Below are 23,630 nucleotides of genomic sequence, written 5' to 3' on the forward strand. Positions count from 1 at the left end.
GCAATATTGTCTTTGGTCAGGAACAAACTCCAGTTCATAGCCTGGTTCCAGCAATAAAATACAGGGCCCACAGGTGGTATGCAGTCCAGGCTGATCCCACACATGCTCCTATTCTATAATACAGAACAAGCCTAGAGCATTGGCACTTCTCTCACTTTTAGTTTTATACATTTCACTTCATCCCACAATATCTTTTGTAGTGAGGCTGTACATATTTCAAGGTGATATCTTGGAAATATTTTGGAGAGGGAATAAGCAGACTCCAAAAATAAATGCCTTCTTTTTAACAAACAAACACTGATCTAGACCTCAGTGACCTCATCACATCTCGCACTGCACCACGCCGTCTTAGATCCTCCAGCACTGCTCTACTGGTACCACCTTCACTCAGAATGAGAGATAAGTTCACTTCAAGGCTCTTCTCTCACCAAGGTGGTGGAATGAACTTCCCCTAGATGTCCGTACAGCGGAGTTCCTGACTATCTTCAAGCGACGACTGAAGACCTACCTCTTCCTGAAACACTGAAATTAGCACTTTCCAAGTTTGTAGAATTCTAGGGTTATATTTATATTAAGTTTGTAATATGGCATACCAGTGTTGATTTATTCATTACTGTAGACTCAAAGCACTTTTGTTCGTCGCTCTGGATAAGGGCGTCTGCTAAATGTGGCAAATGTAAATGTAGATGATAAATTAACATGCAGGAAGCTGTACAGCTAGAACTAAAGGAATGAACAGTGTTCAATTTTAACTATTATACATTGAAACTGTTTAGTTAAAATGTGCAAGTACCCACACAGATCTTCTCTAGATCAGTCAGGTTTCTGGCCTGTCGCTGAGAAACACGAATTTTGAGCTCCCCTTCAAAGATTCTTTATTGGGTTTGGGTCTGGAGACTGGCTAGGCCACGCCAGAACCTTGATATGCTTCTTACAGAGCCACTCCTTGGTTATCCTGGCTGTGTGCTTCAGGTCATTGTCATGTTGGAAGACCCAGCCTCGACCTATCTTCAATGCTCTAACTGAGGGAAGGAGGTTGTTCCTCATCTCGCAATACATGGCCCCGGTCATCCTCTCCTTAATACAGTGCAGTCGCCCTGTCCCATGTGCAGAAAAACACCCCCAAAGCATGATGCTACCACCCCCATGCTTCACAGTAGGGATGTGTTCTTGGGATGGTACTCATCATTCTTCTTCCTCCAAACACGTTTAGTGGAATTATGACCCAAAAGTTCTATTTTGGTCTCATCTGACCACATGACTTTCTTCCATGACTCCCCTGGATCATCCAAATGGTCATTGGCAAACTTAAGACGTGCCTGGACATGTGCTGGTTTAAGCAGGTGAAGCTTCCGTGCCATGCATGATTTCAAACCATGACGTCTTAGTGTATTACCAACAGTAACCTTGGAAATGGTGGTCCCAGCTCTTTTCAGGTCATTGACCAGCTCCTCCCGTGTAGTTCTGGGCTGATTTCTCACCTTCCTTAGGATTATTGAGACCCCACGAGGTGAGATCTTGCATGGAGCCCCAGTCCGAGGGAGATTGACAGTCATGTTTAGCTTCTTCCATTTTCTAATGATTGCTCCAACAGTGGACCTTTTTTCACCAAGCTGCTTGGCAATTTCCCCGTAGCCCTTTCCAGCCTTGTGGAGGTGTACAATTTTGTCTCTAGTGTCTTTGGACAGCTCTTTGGTCTTGGCCATGTTAGTAGTTGGATTCTTACTGATTGTATGGGGTGGACAGGTGTCTTTATGCAGCTAACGACCTCGAGCAGGTGCATCTAATCTAGGATAATAAATGTAGTGGAGGTGGACATTTTAAAGGCAGACTAACAGGTCTTTGAGGGTCAGAATTCTAGCTGATAGACAGTTGTTCAAATACTTATTTGCAGCTGTATCATACAAATAAATAGTTTAAAAATCATATATTGTGATTTCTGGAATTTGCTGTAATGCTTAACGAATAATAATATACATATATACAGTACAGACCAAAAGTTTGGACACACCTTCTCATTTAAAGAGTTTTCTTTATTTTCATGACTATAATTGTAGATTCACACTAAAGGCATCAAAACTATGAATTAACACATGTGGAATTATATACATAACAAAAAAGTGTGAAACAACTGAAAATATGTCATATTGTAGGTTCTTCAAAGTAGCCACCTTTTGCTTAGATTACTGCTTTGCACACTCTTGGCATTCTCTTGATGCCTACTTTGAATAACCTACAATATGACATATTTTCAGTTCACTTTTTTGTTATGTATATAATTCCACGTGTTTTAATTCATAATTTTGATGCCTTCAGTGTGACTCTACAATTTTCATAGTCATGAAAATAAAGAAAACTCTTTGAATGAGAAGGTGTGTCCAAACTTTTGGTCTGTACTGTTTATATATATGTATGTGTGTGTGTGTATATATATATATATATATATATATATATGTATATATATATATATATGTGTGTGTATATATATATATATATATATATATATATATATATATATATATATATATATATATATATATATATATACAGGAGTGCAGAATTATTAGGCAAATGAGTATTTTGACCACATCATCCTCGTTATGCATGTTGTCTTACTCCAAGCTGTATAGGCTGGAAAGCCTACTACCAATTAAGCATATTAGGTGATGTGCATCTCTGTAATGAGAAGGGTGTGGTCTAATGACATCAACACCCTATATCAGGTGTGCATAATTATTAGGCAACTTCCTTTCCTTTGGCAAAATGGGTCAAAAGAAGGACTTGACAGGCTCAGAAAAGTCAAAAATAGTGAGATATATTGCAGAGGGATGCAGCAGTCTTAAAATAGCCAAGCTTCTGAAGCGTGATCATCGAACAATCAAGCGTTTCATTCAAAATAGTCGACAGGGTCGCAAGAAGCGTGTGGAAAAACCAAGGCGCAAAATAACTGCCCGTGAACTGAGAAAAGTCAAGCGTGCAGCTGCCAAGATGCCACTTGCCACCAGTTTGGCCATATTTCAGAGCTGCAACATCACTGAGTGCCCAAAAGCACAAGGTGTGCAATACTCAGAGACATGGCCAAGGTAAGAAAGGCAGAAAGTCGACCACCACTGAACAAGACACACAAGCTGAAACGTCAAGACTGGGCCAAGAAATATCTCAAGACTGATTTTTCTAAGGTTTTATGGACTGATGAAATGAGAGTGAGTCTTGATGGGCCAGATGGATGGGCCCGTGGCTGGATTGGTAAAGGGCAGAGAGCTCCAGTCCGACTCAGACGCCAGCAAGGTGGAGGTGGAGTACTGGTTTGGGCTGGTATCATCAAAGATGAGCTTGTGGGGCCTTTTCGGTTTGAGGATGGAGTCAAGCTGAACTCCCAGTCCTACTGCCAGTTTCTGGAAGACACCTTCTTCAAGCAGTGGTACAGGAAGAAGTCTGCATCCTTCAAGAAAAACATGATTTTCATGCAGGACAATGCTCCATCACACACGCCCAAGTACTCCACAGCGTGGCTGGCAAGAAAGGGTATAAAAGAAGAAAATCTAATGATATGGCCTCCTTGTTCACCTGATCTGAACCCCATTGAGAACCTGTGGTCCATCATCAAATGTGCGATTTACAAGGAGGGAAAACAGTACACCTCTGAACAGTGTCTGGGAGGCTGTGGTTGCTGCTGCACGCAATGTTGATGGTGAACAGATCAAAACACTGACAGAATCCATGGATGGCAGGCTTTTGAGTGTCCTTGCAAAGAAAGGTGGCTATATTGGTCACTGATTTGTTTTTGTTTGGTTTTGAATGTCAGAAATGTATATTTGTGAATGTTGAGATGTTATATTGGTTTCACTGGTAAAATAAATAATTGAAATGGGTATGAATTTGTTTTTGTTGTTGCCTAATAATTATGCACAGTAATAGTCACCTGCACACACAGATATCCCCTAAAATAGCTAAAACTAAAACTACTTCCAAAAATATTCAGCTTTGATATTAATGAGTTTTTTGTGTTCATTGAGAACATGGTTGTTGTTCAAATTAAATCCTCAAATAAAATTAATCCTCAAAAATACAACTTGCCTAATAATTCTGCACTCCCTGTATATATATAATTTATTTTTTTATTTTTTTATTATTATTATTATTCGTTAAGCATTACAGCAATTTCTGCTCACTCCATTCGTGTAAGAAAACATGGCCCGAATATGAGTCACTGTAGACCTTGATAAGGCTTCGTCCAAATCTGCTACTGCTGCACTAAATAGTGTGCCAAAACATTATGACGAAAGAGGACATGCTTTACAGTGGAGTAGCACAGGATGCAGTTTGGGATGGGGCCAGACTGTCTATACTGGATAAAGCACTGATATAGGACAGAGAAACATAAACACATAGTGGATTTCCAATAGTGAACTCTTCAGTACTTGCGTATTATCACTATAGGAGATTCAGTGTTCAGTCAGTGTTTTAGTGTGTTTGGAGGTGTTCAGGTGGTGGTGTGGTGGTAATGCGGGGGTTGGGGTGTGATGTGTGGCTTTAAGAGCTCCTCCTCCTCTTCCTCCTCCTCTTCCTCCTCCCCCTCCGCCGCTGTCCTCCGTGTAGGTGCTGAAACGCTCTCATCGTTTCAATCCCCGAGCAGCTATGGCTGAAATAAAGACGGGCGTTTTCGCCAAAAACGTACAGAAGAAGCTGAGTCGGGCTCAGGAAAAGGTAAGATTGTATTTGCTTTATGAGAACTCATGGTTTTGCACATGGCAAGCTATCAGGCTTTGAAATGCAAAAGGAATAAGATGCTCAGGGAAGCCAAAAGGCGGTGCAAGAGAAATGCTAGGAGCTTGTGGTAGGGGAATAATTCATTTAGTGAAATAGCAATTCATTTTAAAATAGTGAATTATTATTATTATTATTATTATTATTATTATTATTATTATGTGATCATTATGCAGCGGTCTCCCCGCAGCTTGTAGTCATTTCAGCTCTAATGCAAAGGCATTTCGTGGCCAGTTCTAAATTAACGTTTGCACCATTTTTGTAGGTTTTTTTAAAAATATTTTCTTCTTCTATAAATCCATTTACACCAAGCGAGCTAGAAAGAGCAAATCCAGCTGACCTCCGGTTTAATAACAGCCTTACGCGCTCAGGCTGAATCCCAAATGCCTATGAGCTCCCTACGCTCGCGCACTACATCTGCTCCGCCACCAGTGCTCGTGCGCCCGGTGTGACTGCGTTGCAGCCGGGGCATATTTACTGTATAACGCCTTATGAATATTCGTGAACACTTTTTATTATTATTATTTTCTGGTGTACATTTTCTTGCAAGGTCAGAAAGAGGAAGGAGAGAGGTAGGAGGAGGAAGAGGAGTAAGAGTAGGAGGAGAGGGAGGAGGGGGGGATCCCTCTCCTTATGCGGGGGTGGAGGCATGCATAAAATTAACCCATTGTGCCTGGAGGAGGTGGGCATGCTTCTGTAGATGTCAAACAATATAGATAGTGTTTTCCAAATGTCTCAAATGGACATGGACTTTATTTAATATCAGCCTATAGCTTAAATACATTGAGGGAAGAGCTTTTAAAATGTTCAATGTTCTCTGTTGCCCTCCCAATGCATCATATTTCAGCTGCTTCCATCTGACAGAAATGTTAAAAAAAACAACACACTTCTATTTTCAATGAGATAGGTGTTCATGTTAATGACTCCCATCTTGTTCATCCTGTCCTTCCATGCACTTCACATTTTATTGTATTGTTTATCAAGTTATGAGAAAAAGCCAAGGTCTTGAATCTGCACAACTATTTCGGCTCCTCTAACGTTTCTTTCGGCCAGCAAATCTGACAAATAATCATTGCTTATGAAATCATTATATAACAGCCCATAAGTGGGAAATAATGAAGTACAAATACTTTGTTACTGTACTTAAGTAGATTTTTTTGGTATCAGTATTTTTTACTTCACTATTTATTTTTTGGACAACTTTTTACTTTCACTCATTACATTTTTTTACACAAATATCTATACTTTCTACATCTTGCATTTTCAAACCAGAATCATTACTTTAGTTTTAATCTATTTGGTGACATGATCAATATTTTTTCTTCTCATTCCATGCAGATTTCAACCCATCAATCTATTTTCTGAGCGTGACTTTTTCAATCTACCACTAGTCTATGATTTACTGGCTCTCACACACCATAGATGTAGTCTACTTTATGAAGTTAACAATCAGCAAAGCAGAAGGCAACAAGAAGTATGTGGTTAAAGTGAATGAGACAGGGAGTCAGTGATGTAAACATGACTGAGAACAGACATTTCGGATCACCTGATCGTCATCTTTTTTCTGCTTGTGTTCTATATGGTGGATGTTCAACCTGGATGCATTCATTTGATAACAAAATGTTACATTTTTTGTATTAATATATTCATGTGATGTGAGGTCAGTGGCTACTTTTTGATACAGAGTGGTCAGTACTTCAACTTTTCCAAAGTCTTTCAAAACATAAGTATCTGTAAATACTTTTGCCATCTTTGCAACAGCCTCAAAAGACACCATCATTATTTTCAAATATAAAGTGTTATTCTGGTTTAAAATGCTTTGGTTAGCACTGAGGCTTCACAGCTCCATGATCTCACAGCCATTAGGTCAGATGGCCCTTCACATTCAAGTGATCAGCAGCTTCTTCAACACATTGATGTATCTAACTGGCAGAAGCATAGGATGCATAGCAATGTAGTAAACCTTTACTTGATTGCACAGTACAAGATGTAATAACCTTAACTATGAAATTTGTTATAAATAATTCGCCCTATTTTTATTGATAACATATTAAGCGTTGCCTTCTTACTGTGCCAAAAAAACTTCTACTCTTCTTAGCAAAAGCAATCAGGTTTCCAAGTCACTTAGTATCAATATAATGGTAACTTGAGTACTTTTCAAAACAAGGGAACACGCAATTCTCTTTTAAGTTTAGAGAAATGAGCATTTCAAAACTATTCACATTGTAACAAATACCCACACGATCCTACTATTTTGATTGTGTTTGCAGAGAAAAGGTGTTTCATGAGCCCTTTGAGGTGAATCATATGTTGTTGAACTTTATGCATGAATTCGGCAATGCTCAATATGTTAAAAAAGAGGATTAAATTATTTATTGTACATGAAACTTATTCAAACGGCTTAGTGTTAGAGATCAACTGGAGTGAGTGACATTTCAACACAATATGTGTGAATGTTTTTTGCTCGTCTAACAGGAATAGGTCTGGAAGAAGCCTTACTGACTTTATAGCCCATTACATAGCTGGTTCATGTTGATTTGTACAATCGTGTTAAAGATACTTTGGGTAATATTACCACCTCTTTCTGCTTTTCCTCTTCACCTATTGAATGTTCATTTTTATGTTCCTCAATAGTTTTCCATGAATGTTGATGCTGTTTTTAGCATTAACAATATAACCATCAGGAAACCAAAAAGTTTTCTGAGGCAAACATGAATGAATTGAGTGATACACTCCGTAAAACGCCCCCATACGATTATTAAAAAATATGATTGCTGATTTTGCTTTAGCGAATTGGAACAAACCTTCCTTTATACAGATACTACAGTTGAAATTGCACAGTGCAGTTTGAGAAAAAGAGGTTTGTTTGATTTGCTCATTTAATTAACATTTTGTATGGTGCTAATTGGGCTAAAAGCATCTTCTAGTTGTTAGGTGTGTTGTAGAATTTTAACCCAATCTATTTGGTTAACAAAAGAAGAGTAATAATAAGTTTGATCTCTTTTTATACAAGGAAAGCCAGAGGCTAGTTGTCACACACTGTAGACTTTTTTGTCCATTATACATAATTAATATAGCAAATTGTTCTTAATATATCCTAATCATCTTTAGAAGGGCACTTGTGACAACCTGCTGTACATTTTGTTGTAGAAACAGATGTGTTCTGTTAAGTTGTTTTTTAGCTTTAGCCTATAATTCCTAGCACACTTTTTTTATTATTGCAATTAATTTGAAATATTTTGTAGCCTGCAGGCAAACTGGGCTTCCCCCATCGCGAGCAGTGTCACTGTAAGAGGATTGGTCTTCTTTTTATATCCAGTGAGACAGGAAATAAAGATCTTAGCGTGACTGTTGTGTGCTGAAGAATAGCCCGGATCATACAGCTTGATTTGTTTTCCACAAATGATGGACATAGTGAATATTTTGAGGGATATAATATTACACAAGTATTAGACCCCTTTTAGACCATAGTAAACATTTTTCCGGATATGTGGATTCCTGTTCTTGTTTAAAAAAATAGCTGCAGACAGACAAACACATTCATTGAGTGTGAGTGTACGGTGCAGCCAGGTGGAATACGAGATCCTCAGTCAGGACAGATAATATAATAAGTGGTGGAAGAACTCCTTCCTTTTTGACCCCCACCGGTTGCAAAATATCAAGAAAAACACTGATAATTGCTCACTTGTTAGATGATTTGTATACATATGCACATTGATACAGCAGTATAATTGCAGTGTGTGAAACGGTAATGCATCTTTGCAATACACATTATTCAATCAGTACTAGAAATACCAATCTGCTAAATATAGCTGAAATTTCTGAAAGCTGGCTTTGCACCCAGAGGAGCAGGCTGGCAGATACAGGCCCTGGTCTGAATACAAGGCGACATGTTTAATTAACACTTTCTTACAGGACTGGCTGTATTTCCTGTGAAACCAGCAAATGATGCCCTTTTATAATTCGAATCCTCTAATTGAGGATGCTAAGATGCTAATATTACATGCTCAGAAAAAACTATTAAAAGAAGAAGGAAAGCACACTATTAAAAGAAGAAGGAAATAAGTTCTGCCGTGGTCACAGTGTGCATATGGGGCCCAAGTGCTGTTAAATATTTTATAGGCTGGCTGTGTGTGCATGGTGTCTCTAGCCAGTTGGGAGTGTATCTGTGCCAGGTGGAAAGCTACGCTGCATTGCCAAGCTTCACCTCCCTTTGGAATTTGAGACTTTTTGTGCATGCAATTTTATAAAAAGAGTTTTGACATATGTTTCAGAGGGGAGAGGAACAATAGAGAGTTTTGCCTATTCCAAGACTCCTCAACTGGCCACACTATTCAGATTGCAGATCCAGCAATGTATTTCAGTGGACCGAACTTATTTCTATAAGTATTTGAATAAGTACAGTAGCAGAGATGATAATTATACAAAAAAAAAACAGTGACAAAAAGGCAGACTGGTTCAGTTTCTGTGGCAGATCCTTAGTTGCAGCTAATCCACTCACATGCATCTAATCTAAATTATTTAACTTCAAGGCAGATCTCAAGGCCCAGAGACTAAATAGAAGTCTGTACACAAAGTCCACAGAAAGACGGTTCTAACGTACATGTATAGAGTTTCTATTTTATTTACCCTCTCATGAAGTGACATGGTTTAAAGGTGATGAAAACAAAATGTTACATGACGTCACAGATGTTTGTGATGATTAGGCAGAGGTGTGGGTGTCGATTGACAATTGTCATGAAAACATAGCCATGAAATAACTAATGGTTAATGGCCAAGCATTAAAAGATGACTATTGTTCCATTATCTGGACCTTTTAATCTGTGGTTTTCTGTAATACATTTTGGGAGAATACTGCTGAGCTATTCTATATGCAGTGCCTTAGTAGATATAAACTGTATTGTAGAATCCAAAAGTCTATAATGTAAGATATTTAAAAAAAAAAAAAAAAAAAATGATCTCGTATTTTACATTCTTTCCTAAATGAACCCAATTATTTTCCTAACCCAAAAATCATGACAAAATATCATATTAGCAACAACTTGAGGGAAAATTAGAATCTTCTGCTGAATCTAATGACAATATGCGAAAATAAGTTTGTAAAAAAACGTATGGTCTATTTATATATTAAATCAATTAAAATATGATCTCATGTTTCAGTAGAAGAGATTAGACCTTTGATACAAAAGCAGCATTAAAACTGATCATGCAGAATTTTGTCTATGAAATATTTAAATGTTGACCACTTTGTTTGAAATATTTAAGAATTTTACAACTTCAAGAAAAAAAAATTATTCGTACATCAAAAAAAATACTGTACATCAAACTCCAAATTCTTTATGGTCTCAAACTTTTTGACCCCACAAGATTTCCATGTTTAAAAATGTAGTATTGTTCATATCTGCTTTAAAATATTATTTTTCATCTGTCGAGATAATTACCTATCTATTGCCACTGAGCATCATATGCAATGAGAGATATCTGAGCAGATACACATGGGATTTCATGATAAATCTGTATCTCTAGCTGTAGTAATCCTGTTTTGTGAGTGTATGTGTTCTCTGGTTGCCCACCGTGTAGCTCAGTCACGACATCAATGTATATGCAGATTCCCTTCTGTACACATCTGGGACAAAACTCATGCATTCTGATGCCTTTTAATGTTATACTGGCCATTTGGTAACAGTAAATAAAAATGTCAGTCTGCCTCTCTAACAGCAGAACATCAAACCAAGAGTTTGTTTCTATGATCAAAGTGTTGCTTGAAATATTTACTTGAAAGTGTTTGCATAACAAGAACACTGGCGTCAGATTGCGGCGTCAGGATTTTAAGTGTAGAAGCCTAGTTTACAACTGGAGGTGAGAATTTTCACACCACTGAAATTTGCTGTGTTAAAGACCAATTTTTGAGCACTGATGTCCATTAAGTGCTTGAAATGCAATCAGATCATGTAAAAATAGGAAAATAAAACTCTTATATGTATATATGTATAAGTAGGTGATTTTTATGAATGGTTTATGAGAAGCAGAGCTAGAAATACTATAAGGATTGGCAGCCTGAGCTGAAAATGGTAGCAGTTGTCTTGTTCATGGCATGTGTCATCACTCTTTGTTTGGAACGTGTCCTTGCTGTAAATTCACTGAGAGGTTTATTGAGTCAGACCACGCAAAGAGTTTAGGACCGAGCCGGCTCGGTCCATTTAACGTGTTTTATATTTACATAGACTCATTTTGCTGATGCTTTTAAGCGTCTTTGCTGTTGGACTGCTGCTGGGTTAGTAACCATTAAAAGAACCATATTCAAGTGTAAGGAAGTTGTAGAAGGAACAGAGGAATCATCATGTAAAATCACGATTTATACATGATAAAGGGAATGACGACAGCCACAGCTACAGCTACAAATTAAACTAGGTACACTGTATGGACAAATGTATTGGGGCAGCTGACTTTTGCTGCTGTATGTGGTACAGAATTGGAGGCAAGCAATTGTATAGGGTGTCTTTGCAGGTTGTAGTTTGACATTTTCCTTTTACTTGAACTAGGAGCCCCTGTGCACAAAGCCAGCTCCATGAGGATATGCTTTATATGGGTTGGAGTAGAAGATCTTGAGTTGCCTGCTATAGAGCTCTGGCCTCAACTCTACTGAACAACTCTAGGATGAATTGGAATGCTAATTGTATCACAGGCCTCCTCACCCAGCATCAGTATTTGACTTTACTAATGCCCTTCGTGGATGAATGAGCACAAATCTCCAAAAGCACACTCCGAAATGAACATCTTGCCAGACGAGTGGAGGTTATTAGAATAGCAAATGGTGATGAACTGTGGTATGGGATGTTTAAAAAGCATATATGAAACTTATAGGCTGGTGTCCACAAATGTTTGTCCATATAGTGTGTCTTGCATGATGTAAAAACCTCTCTCTGAAAAATTAGCAATTTTCAGTATTTTGAGGTTAAGGCAAGATAATTTTATACTTAGTTTTTATTTATTCTGATTTATACTTTATATAGTGAACATACACAATTTTTACTGTATACTGATTGTAACACACTCACTGGTTCCATGCTGGAAGAAAGAGAGACAGGCAAGCTTTCTTTATTTACTCTCATTTTCACCCAGGCACTTTCCTTTCCATTATTAGTAGTATTCTACATTTCTTAAATATCTGGGCTAATGGATTATAAGTTTACGCCTGGTTGAAAACACACCATGCCACCATGCACACACACACACACACACACACACACACACACACACACACACACACACACACACACACACAATTAACACACACATTGACACTCCATGCCATGTTTTTAAAGGAAACTTGAAAACCCAGAGGAAACCTATATGGGAACATGGGAATCTGAAATCTAGTCATCCAGAAATAAAACAATAACTATATTTTACCACCAGATTAGCTAACTTGGCTGACATTATGCTACAAATGTACTAATGGTATGTAAAAAAAAGTGTGTAGTAATTATTATAAAATTACACAGCCCAAATAAACAGAAGAACACATAAGAACTGATTACTAAAATATTAATTTATTTTTATATAAAACAATCCTCTTCAATGAGGATCTTCAATGTTACTGTTGGTTGTAAGGGCAGCCTGGGTCAGATCAGTCAAACATATTTTTTATATACTTCTGAACGCTTTTCATTTTTTTCCTTCAGCATCTTTTTCTTCCATCATACTTTATCAGATAAGGTACATTAATAAACCAAAGTATATGTTTGTGTTTTTTTATCTGAATAATGCTTCTTTTATTTTTTTGATGATGGAGTTGCCTGCCAAATACATCAGCAGTGTTAGAATATCTCTATAGAGATAAAAGACATGACAGATGCTAGGTTTATAGTTTTATTTATACTGCATGATATGCATAAGATGAAGGTGATCCAGTGGCTCATCCAATGACTGATGTTCTGGTGCTTTCTTCTCCCAGGTGCTACAGAAGTTGGGGAAGGCTGATGAGACAAAAGATGAGCAGTTTGAACAGTGTGTTCAAAACTTCAAGAGACAGGAGGTGAGAGGTCAATCATTCATCCAGTCTATGAGTACATAATGATCCAAAAGCTTTTAAAATTGTTATTTTTTCATTTTTACTGTTTCTGGTTGTGAGGCTCATTCTAATGTTCTAAGAATGATAGCTATAATATTGATCTAAAATTTCTGATATTGTTGTTATGAAAATCTATAGCAAATTTAGCTTAAATAGGTAGTATCTCTGAAATAAACGTAATGCTCCTTTTCCTGTTTTAATGTCACTTGGTCCTATGAGCTATGTGTAAGATTTTATGAAAATACAGCATATTCTCTCAAATGAATGAGTTATGGCCTCATCTTAGCATGCATTAAAATGTTTGAACATGCTTTTACTTAGGATTAGTTTTTCTATTTGGTTACCTATTTCCATTATATGGTAATAATGACAGTCTGTAGGGGATTAATTCAATACAGTTTAATAGGGAAATGTGTTTTATTGGAAAAGCATTCCTGTGCTGAAGAAAAGCACGAGTTTAATCCTGCCCTTCAACTGTCCTCACTAATCCTGATTAGACTGTTTTATATATCAGCTTGCTAGTGCTTAGAGTGAAATAGCTCCTTTTCTTTTATTTTCCTTTCCTTTTCCTTTCCTTTCCTTTCCTTTCCTTTCCTTTCCTTTCCTTTCCTTTCCTTTCCTTTCCTTTCCTTTTCCTCAGTGTTTTTGTCTGTTTCCACCACAACCCTATTCAATCTCTCTTCCTGTATAGAGTAAAAATGAAATCTAAATACCAAACTGCAGAGTCAGTATCTGTTACTCACTGTATTGCAGAAGGAATAAAATAGTTCCTCTATACCAGCTAGTACGTTAGCCTTACTTAGATTCCAGTGAAATATGGCCACCCTCTAAATACCCACACATCGTATTACTGCCTTGGTTAGATGCAGTGTTTTATTGTTTTTTTTAGTCCCTCTTGTTTATCTGGTGGTACGATCCCTACTGCACCCTAGCCAGCTTTTAATTCAATCCAGTATAGCAATCAATTGCATGCCTGTTTTGTTGGTTAAAAAGTCTAGTATTTATGCATGTATGATATATAGCATGTTTACCATTTCCTGTCTTACCGGGTTTGGGTAAATATTGGTCTGGTGCTGCTTTGTGCTTTTATGCTCCAAGCTGTATTATGTTCTGTTTCTCCAGTCAGAGGGTGCAAGGCTACAGAGGGAAATGAAGGCTTATATAGCAGCTGTAAAAGGTGACTCATCCTAACACATACTTGCACAAACACATGCACAATAAACAGCCCTCTGTAAATGATGCTGCTAGAGTGATGGACAGAAGTGTTTAGCTAAACCTGCTCTATGATAATACCTCAGGAATGCAGCAGGCCTCCATGAATCTGACAGAATCTCTCCATGAAGTGTATGAGCCTGACTGGCACGGCAAGGACGATGTGATGTCTATTGCAAAGGTGAGGGTAATTCATCTGCAATCTATTGAACAATGACTTCCTCCCTGAAAAAGGGGTTTACTAATTAATCAGTGCCAACTTGAATCGTGTCTATTTGCTGGGTTGTGAGAAACCTGCTAGAATGACTTAAGGGAGGCCCCAGGCTTTGTATTTCAAACCCGTTCCTGCAGTAGAGGATCAAGGTGAGGCAAGATCGAATTTCCCTCTGCGGTTTTGTTTGCACATGGAATCATTTACTGTGGCAACTAGAGGAAAAAATAGCTTGCTTTGAGAAATACGTTTAAGATTTGCGCAAGATCGTTTAAAGCCAGAAATAGGTTTAGGGATGAGTGGAAAAGCTTGTTAGGGCATTCTGGGTCAGTTTGAGCCAGGTTGAATTGTTAGCCATGGCTTTATTTTCATCCTTTTTAGAAACACTCTAATACAGCTCACTGAAACACACCTGCACCTTCCTGATAGCGATGAGACTAGTTGTTCACATTACCAGGCTTAATCTGAACCCGTCAGAAGGATTTTAATTGCATAAATGATAGCCTGAATAAACTGTAACCTGTTGTCAGTGTCTAAACAGGCACAATGTGTGGTATAATACAACATAATCTCCCCTTGCTTGCTTACCTAACCTAAAATCAACATTATTAAAGGCTTAAAGTGATGACTTAAATACGTCATTTCAATGAATTGTGGATTAAAAATAAACTCCTTGAGGAAAAAAAAAAGCAATTACGATGACGGCTTTGGAAAATCATACTCGATCAGTGCTCTCAATTCCTTTTTATTAACGCATGCTGGCAGTTGATCAAAAACAGCATTTAATAGCATCACTTGAAACGACCTTTTTGAGAACTGAATCTCTAATGGCCAAGTATGACTAAGCACATTGCACCGATTGTTCCTTTTACGCCAAATATGCTTTTTTTTTTTTTTTTTGAAGGATGTTGCTGCTGCATCCAAAGACCTATGACTAACTCTCTTTTGTGATGCAATGAAAGCATCATTATGTTTATTTTGTTGTGTAGATGTAGGAGATTTGCCAGTTATGTGGATAATCACAGCACTTCGTACTTTCCCCTAGAATTGTGATGCATTATGGGAAGACTTCCATGAAAAACTGGTGGACTCCACGATTTTAGCATTGGACACATATTTGACTCAGTTCCCTGATATCAAGGTACCATTTTTCTATGACTCCTCTGTCAATGGACTAGTTTAATTAAACTTACAGTATATAACAGTCTGATGGAATAAAAACAGCCTATAAATGTTACTTACAAAGTAGTTTGTTTATTGTTTTTCCCCTATTTAGATACGTGTAGCCAAGCGGAGCAGGAAGTTAATTGACTACGACAGTGCAAGGCACCATTTCGAGACCCTGCAGACTTCTGCCATTAAGAATGAAAGAAAGGTTGCAAAGGTGCAGATAATCTGTTTTATATGCTACAAAGCTAGATTATTGATTGTGAAGCCAGTTTTTACTGTATCAAAATTTCTAGGTGTGCTACAGATTAACCCGATCTCCTTTGCTATGCTTTCATACAGGCAGAAGAAGACTTAAAAAAGGCACAGAAAGTGTTTGATGATCTAAATGTCGATCTGCAGGATGAACTGCCTACTTTGTGGGACAGGTGAGCCATCTTTGAAAAGAGCAACTGTACAGTAATCACTGTAATGAAGTGTTTCTATGAATAGATTGGTGGGAAAGACATGTTTAAGGTCTGGCCTGGTTAAAGCTGTGGTCTTATATGTGGTTTTATTTCTATTTGTGGTTACTTCACATTTTTTGCTCAATGGACTGATCACAGCCTGGCTGTCTGTTGATTTAGATTTTTTTAGTACCAGGCCTACAATTTCATCCATTCATAACCATTCAACTCTCTTGACCCTACATTGGAAAAACAGAAATATATTATCTAATTTCATTTCTTATATTGAATTCAAAATAAATGTCTATCTATTATAATAACTTGAATAATGCAGTCTTATCATTTATGTAGTACTATCATGCCCAGGTTCATCATAGTATCTTTTGAGGATGTCATGAAAAACTGCCTAGTTTTAACTCCTGTCTGGCCTCCTGACAATACTGGGGTCCTGGGTACATTAATGAGTATGACGACCCTTTCCAGAGTTTGATAATAGAAGAGTAAATCTCATTAGCTTTATGAAAACTAATTGTGTTAATGCAAATGTAATTGACGCTGAACTAATCTGATTTTGTTATCAGTCCACCATGTTATATAATCCGCTGCTTTCTTTTGAGTTTTTTGTCAATTACTGGATTAAAAGTGTCTACGACTTATATAACTAAAGCTTTAATTCATTTGCACAGAAGGTGATTGCCATATTTGGTCAAACAGGAAGTCTAAAACTCAGACAGTTATCTGCTCCTATCAATACTATTGAATTCTTTTGAGCATCACTGTTCCCTCTAGTTCAGTGTGTCCTTTTGGAGAGCTAGGCACATTTATGGCATCATTGTCACGATAACAGAGCACAGATATGCTTTTGAGATACACCAAAGGATGCCGAGGTATGTCTTTACAAGTGAATACAAAAAATACAAAATAATGATGTTGCTCGTTAGTATTTGCATGTCAGTTTGTTGAAGCAGGAGTATCTCTCTCTTTTAATTGGGCTTGTAAATAACGAAAAGCAAATTATCGTGTCAGAAATGAAGTTATTGTTTAAGGTTGATGGAGCTTTTTGTGGGTCTGTGAAAAGATGCATCTGCGGCTTTAGCCTTAATAATCTGAATGATTTATTAGGGACTGCAACGTTTATGTACTCAGAGTCTGACAACGAAATGCTCTATGTTAATGATGACTTTATATAATTGGGCTTAAGTGATGTTTTTATGAAACATGGGTCATTATGTTGCTGGAGTTGACACATCAGATTTCTACTGCATAGCATAGTGATATATATGCATCTTTCAAAGTTTTGTAGATAGAGATCTTACCCATAATTTGTAGGCAGCTTAAGTACTGTACTAAGGTATAAGGCAAGTTTTTATAAATTTCTTTATAAAGCAAATTTTCTCATACATGTTTATATAATGATTTCTGCGTCAGGGGGTTCCTGGTGGTCTAGTGGTTAGGATTTGGCGCTGCCACAGCCCGGGTTCGATTCCCGGTCAGGGAACCAAACTCGGCAATTAGGGTTGCACAAGCCAGTGCACTCTTAGTGCCGGTCCCAAGCCCGGATGAATGGGGATGGTTGCGTTAGAAAGGCATTCAGCGTAAAAACGTGCCAAATCGAACATACGGATCACGAATACGGATGATCCGCTGTGGCAACCCCTAATGGGAGAAGCCGACAGAAAGTTTAATTAATGTGTAAATATATTATTTGTAAATTTAAAGACTTTTGCACAGAACAACTGTATTTATTCTATATGACAGGCTTGTGAATTATATGCGAGCGTGTAAACACATTATGTATTAAAATAGTGCTATAACAATGCATGTGCTCTGTTGAGTGTAACATTCTGAGAAAGTATGTATTTGGTGCTTACAAGAGGAACAGAAGAGTGCTTACATAAATGTTTTTGTCCCTTGAGCGCTACTTAGAAAGGACCTGGGAAAATATGCAGATATAAAATATAATATACACTTTATGGACAAAAGACTTGGAATACCTGAATTTTTTTTAAACCATATACAGTATGGTTTCTTCCTGAATCACAAAGTCGGAGGCACAACAATTTTCTTTGGATGCGATAAATTTAAAATTTTCATTGACTTAAACTAGGAAACTCAAACCTGCTTCTGCTGATAGTTTGCACAAACTGAAGCTTCATGAAGCTATAGTATACAGTACATTGGTTGGAGTGGAAGATCTTGTGGCCTGCTAGAGAGGTCTGACCTCAACTCTATTAAACGGCTTTGTAATGAATTGGAACTCGAACTGAACCACAGACCTCCCTCACTTTATATTTGTACCCGACTTTACTAATGCACAAATCTCCACAAGTACACTACAAAATCTAGTGTAACACTTCCCAGAAGTTTCCCCCAAACTTTTGTCTATAAAGTGTATCTACATTTGTTTCTATATTTTGAGACTGCTTGTAGACATATATTTTTTTACTAATGCATAACTATAATACTGTACATTAGATAAGATAAGATTAGATAAAACATTATTATCCCGAGGCAAATTCTTGTACCAGGGACTGCTTCAACAAAAGAATGCAAACATGTAATAGCATTGCACATTATAGTTATAGTTATAAAAACAAAAAATATTGTCACCCAGATATTATACATAAAAAAAAGATATTATACATAAAACTATAAAGTATGAAACTATTAGGTATGGATTTGTCCCAGTGCGATACTCATTGACTAGAGTACATGTGCTTTTTGAATTTTAGTTTGCAGGGCTTAACAGTCAGGCTCTTTACAGTGCTATGAGAAATTGATGTCAGCGTTTTCATGGCTGAATGGAACCTTTAAGCAAGGGTCCTCTGTGCATACTGATAAAAATTCTCTTCTTGTGTGCAGTCGAGTGGGATTTTATGTGAAGACCTTCAAGAGTGTCAGCAGCCTGGAAGCCAAATTTCACAGGGAAATCTCAGTTGTAAGTCACATTAAAAACCCTTTTTATTTGTGAAATTGTTTCTTTTATGGGGATATTAAATGACAAAAAAAAAAAAAAACGCATGATGATGGCGTACTTTGGTCACTGCAATGCTCATTTCTGCTTAATGAACAAGTTTATTTGCACTATGATGACTCATAGTAAAAGATATGTAAGAGTGTGCATTAGACGATTTTAATGCGTAGGTGGTAGTTCAATGGATAAGGCATTGGATCTTGTATCGGAAGGTCATGATTTCAAATCCCAGCACCACCAGGCTACCACTCCTTGAGCAAGCCTCTTAACCCTCAGCTGCTTAGTTGTAAGTCATGCTGGATGAGAGCTGTCATAAATGCCATAAATGTAAATGCAATGCATGACATGGAGGCAAAAAAACACACAGGAAGTGAACGAAGGTGTTTTGCAAGTGTGCAAATCATGTTAAATTAGGGAATGTGTACAATAGAGATCTAATTCTATATGACATTGTTACTGTATATTACTACAGATACAATAGTTTATAAGCAGCACGTTAATTTAGAATGTTGATTAAAATGACAGGAACTTCTTGGTTTAATGTACATGTTTCAGCCATTGCATAATAATTACTTATTAATGCTTTTAGTATTTCCCATTCAATTATTTGGCTATAGCCAGTCATTTCATCCTGAAGCAACATTACTGCAATTACTTGATCGGTAGAAGTTACCATAATTAGAAAAATTTAAGCAAAGAGATAATGATTTTAAAACCGGGTGATCTGTTTATTAACAAAAGGTAACAGATGTCTAGCAAGCCTTGCTTTCATGCACTGAAAAACATGTACTTCTCCTTGGAGGCAGAGACTATTATTGCTCTTTCAATCTCATCTTCCTCCCAGCTGGATTATCAGTGCTGCATTTGTCTCGTATCCATGAAAGGTCAGCGTTCTGGCATGTGCCTTTTTCAAATTACAGGGCAGACACTGATTTTCTTCACAGAGATTGTTATGGCCTATTTAACTCCCTAACATTGCTGCCCAACTGCTTTATATTTAGCTCGGATAAATGGTCCCCTCTGAATTCTACTTCTTTTTTAACACATATTTCTGGCATAAAACTCAAATAATTCTAAAGGCTGTGTCTTAATTTTTAATGCTTCAGTTGAGCAGAACTGATTTAATCTGCTGAGGATGGTTTGGTGTCTTAATAGAAAACAACAAAAGGTGTTAAACACTTTGTTGTGTTTTATCTGCTCATGAATTATACCATTCTATATGTTATATGTTTGGAAGATAATCATCTGGCAGCACCAACATTCATACACTTACTCCAACCCATGTAAATCATATCTTCATGGAGCTTGCTTTGTGCAAATGGGTATTTTCATGCTGGAACAGGGTTGGGTCTCCTAGCTTAAGTAAAAGCAAAATTTACTAATACTGTATCCAAAGACATTCCATACAATTGTGTACCTTCAAATTTGTAGTTTAAAAAAAAAATATGGCAGCTGTTCCAATATTTTTGTCTCTATAGTGCATTATCATTATGATGTAGCGTCTGATGAGTGTGTGTGATGTATTTTTAGCTTTAGTGCAGTGCTGTGGCTAAACACTGCCATAGGCAGCTGAGTCTGTATCTGTATTCTGTATCTGTCATTCTTAATCAGTCAATCATTTCCACTTTTTAAATCTCTCCATTCCTAAGGATGCATGCATGGGTGTCTGTGTGTATAAATCCTGTGTCATCTAGGTGTGTTTTTTGTGGTGGCTGCTTTTTTGGGATTGCATCCTGGTTGGGCTTTCACATATTCCACTTTACTCTACTGTGCAGAGATGAGATGAGACCAGAGGTCATGTTTTAGCCTCTAAAGTCTCACCTCTGCTTCACTGAGTCATTTTGTGAGCTGCTCCATTTTACCGTTGTTTGGCTTGGAAGTGACAGACATCCTCGATGCTGCCTTCTGCAGGACAACTGAAGTGTTACACCAACCATCTGCTTTTCCATCTGTCATTCCTGCATGCAAATGAAAGCATTAACAAGATAAAGTTTTTTGCCTATTGCATTGTTCCATTATTGTTGTATAGCACTGTTAACAGTGGACATTGTCTTAATGCAAAGAAAATAATAATAATATTTTCTACTTAAAGAAATAAGTAGAATGGCATCGTTAAGTGTCATAAATTTGTCCCTATACATATATTGCCACTTTGAACAGTGGTGAGGAAAAACTCACTCTTCCTCAGATAGCATGAGGAAGAAACCTTGAGTAGAACCAGACTTAAAAGGGAATCCATCCTCATTTGGGTAACACTGAATGTTTATTCAGTATAGTATCATCATTGTTGAGGTTGATGCGCACTTGAATGCAATACTACTATGGCAATTACAGACCTAAGCCATTGTAGCCTACTGTTTATTTGATTTAAAATCCCAATCCATCTTAATGGTTCATAAATTTACCGCTCCACATTAGACTTATGGATCTTTAGGCTGTTCATGTGGAACCAGCCTCAGCTACACTGAGTGGTCTCTAAAGGAAGCAAACTCTATCCAAAGAAAAAAACAGTGACAGGATTATTGGTAAACTCAGAAGCATGTGTAGCTTGAGAGAGAGAGAAACATGGATTTTCAGAGTAGGGGCTCCAGCAAGACTAGTTATGACAGCATAACTAAAGTTGAGTCAGGCAGTTACACAGACAGCAGGGGTCTCTGCCAAGCCACACCACCGTCAACAAATAAAAGCCTACTAGAGATGTATGTTGAAGTAATACTTCAATACTTAAAATGAAGTGTTAAATGCAGTTAACTTTTCAATCTACACTATTGTATATTCTTTACATTCCTATTGTGTATATATCTATATTTACATGTTTATTTGTACTATAATGTCAAGGAATACAATTCCATCAGAGAGATAAAAGTTGTTTTAATGAATTTATTTTGTGCTGTAATTTTCTTTCCTATTTTGTTGCTTATTTGTTTCACTAGTTCTGTCACAAACTGTATGAGGTGATGAACAAGCTTGCAGAGCAACACTCGGACAAAATGTTCACCATTCAAGGAGCACCCAGGTGAGCCTCTTTCATTTATTTCTTTGATTTATTTCAAAGTCTAGATTGTCCAGGGACATTAATAATGCCATGTTTGTATTACAAGAAGATCTATATCTGCATCCCCAATTTCACTGTGTAAAATTTGAATTAAGATGTGTTGCAGCTGTCAAATTCAAAAATCATCAAATAAAAGAAAAAAATTAATAAAAATTCAAAAAGGTACATTTCCAGAGTGGAAAAATATGATATGTTTTCTATGTTCGATCATTCATAAAACATAGAAAACCTCACATTTTTTAACTAGGGAAATGTACTATTTTTAATGAATCTTTTTTATTTTTATTTCATGGAATTTGTTTTTAAATTTGATGGCTGCAACATGTCTCAAAAAAAAGTGACAAGGCCAAATTTACCACTATGTAGCATCATATATACATTTGGAAACACAAATTAGGGAATTAAGGAGACCGGTTCCTGCAGTCTTGATTGAGGAATATTGGCCCATTTGTGTCTGATAACGGATTAAAAACTATTTGTAATTCAATTTAATTCAATTCAATTTGACTATAGTTTTCTTTTGTCCTCCACTTATAGCTGCCAGAGAAGGTAATAATAGAAAGCAGATAACACTGATTTTATAATTCAGTTTTTAGATACGTTATAGATACATTTTATGGCATGTAGAAACATTTCTACCTTTTTTGACATAGTAAAAATTGGTTGATATGTGTACGTGTACTTGACAATCTCTAGATGGATTGTAGTTGTTTTTATACCATCACTATCACATCGCAATTATAGAAACCATCAATAAAATACAAAAACGCAGTATAACAACGCATGGCATTACAGAGCGAAGGGCATTTCACATATGGAGGATGAATAACATTTTACTAAAGCAAGAACCAGTTAAGACTCCAAACCTCTACACTACAACCTCAACTATGCCAACTACATCATCTGGAGCAGTTCAGAATCAATATGTGTCTAATAACATGACAAAAACATTAAAAAAAAATAAAATAAAATACAACCTACTCACCAGAGATGCAGACTTATAATTTGCACCGCTCCTCAGAGGATGTAAGCCAGTGGTACCGCTCTTATTCACTAGTCTGGAAGTGGCGAACAAACCCTTTCCTTGGCTGAGACGCTAGCTAGCTTCTGGTTGGCCGTTTCTCACAATGTTTTTTTTTTTTTTAAATAAATTTTTAAGTATGTCCGAGTCAAATCAAGTTCTCTTCCTCCGTAGGCATAAAAAAATGTTGTACAAATGTGTGCAGAGGTACAGACGTGTTTTGCCAGTCGAACATGGCTGTAACAGTTTCCCTCTGACCAAACAATCAGAGGACGGAAAAATGCTGACGGTATTCTGGGCCAGCTAGCTGGCCCTGTGAAATCTAAAATCCAGAAATCTGATTGGTTAAAGAAACAGACACATTTCTTATTGAGACTAAGGTAAAAGGTCCAGCAGTACAAACTTTGAAAATGAAATTAAATGAAGGGAATAAACTGTTGGGTATAAATTAATACAATTTCATGGAACAAATATTAGAATTTAGGTTGTAAATGTAGGTCAATGCTTCTTTTTGTTAAATAATACCGCATGTACACATATATATATATATATGTACATGCGGTATTATTTAACAAATGTTATAATATGTAGTATCTATCTATCTATCTATCTATCTATCTATCTATCTATCTATCTATCTATCTATCTATCTATCTATCTATCTATCTATCTAATAAATATAAAATATGTGTTTGTGTTTTGT

At 36.9% G+C, this 23,630-nt stretch overlaps 1 protein-coding gene across 15 annotated transcripts in view; it reads left to right on the forward strand.

Annotated features, from left to right (window-relative positions):
* The window catches only part of amph (amphiphysin), a 42,143-nt gene that overhangs the window by 3,290 nt on the left and 15,223 nt on the right, over positions 1 to 23,630 (forward strand). For 3 of the 15 annotated variants that reach the window (XM_046852064.1, XM_046852066.1, XM_046852073.1), the window contains exons 1-9: positions 4,526 to 4,707; positions 12,725 to 12,805; positions 13,964 to 14,018; positions 14,140 to 14,234; positions 15,310 to 15,405; positions 15,541 to 15,648; positions 15,774 to 15,859; positions 18,740 to 18,815; positions 21,785 to 21,867. In XM_046852064.1, coding sequence (XP_046708020.1) covers positions 4,639 to 4,707; positions 12,725 to 12,805; positions 13,964 to 14,018; positions 14,140 to 14,234; positions 15,310 to 15,405; positions 15,541 to 15,648; positions 15,774 to 15,859; positions 18,740 to 18,815; positions 21,785 to 21,867 — 749 coding nt within the window. In that variant the 5' untranslated portion in view covers positions 4,526 to 4,638. Of the gene's footprint in view, positions 1 to 4,522; positions 4,708 to 12,724; positions 12,806 to 13,963; positions 14,019 to 14,139; positions 14,235 to 15,309; positions 15,406 to 15,540; positions 15,649 to 15,773; positions 15,860 to 16,680; positions 16,765 to 18,739; positions 18,816 to 21,784; positions 21,868 to 23,630 lie in introns of those variants that run through there. The other 12 variants (XM_046852061.1, XM_046852062.1, XM_046852063.1 and 9 more) reach the window with 8 other exon arrangements.

This window comes from Silurus meridionalis, chromosome 6 (assembly GCF_014805685.1).
Source record: "Silurus meridionalis isolate SWU-2019-XX chromosome 6, ASM1480568v1, whole genome shotgun sequence".
Taxonomy (NCBI): domain Eukaryota; kingdom Metazoa; phylum Chordata; class Actinopteri; order Siluriformes; family Siluridae; genus Silurus; species Silurus meridionalis.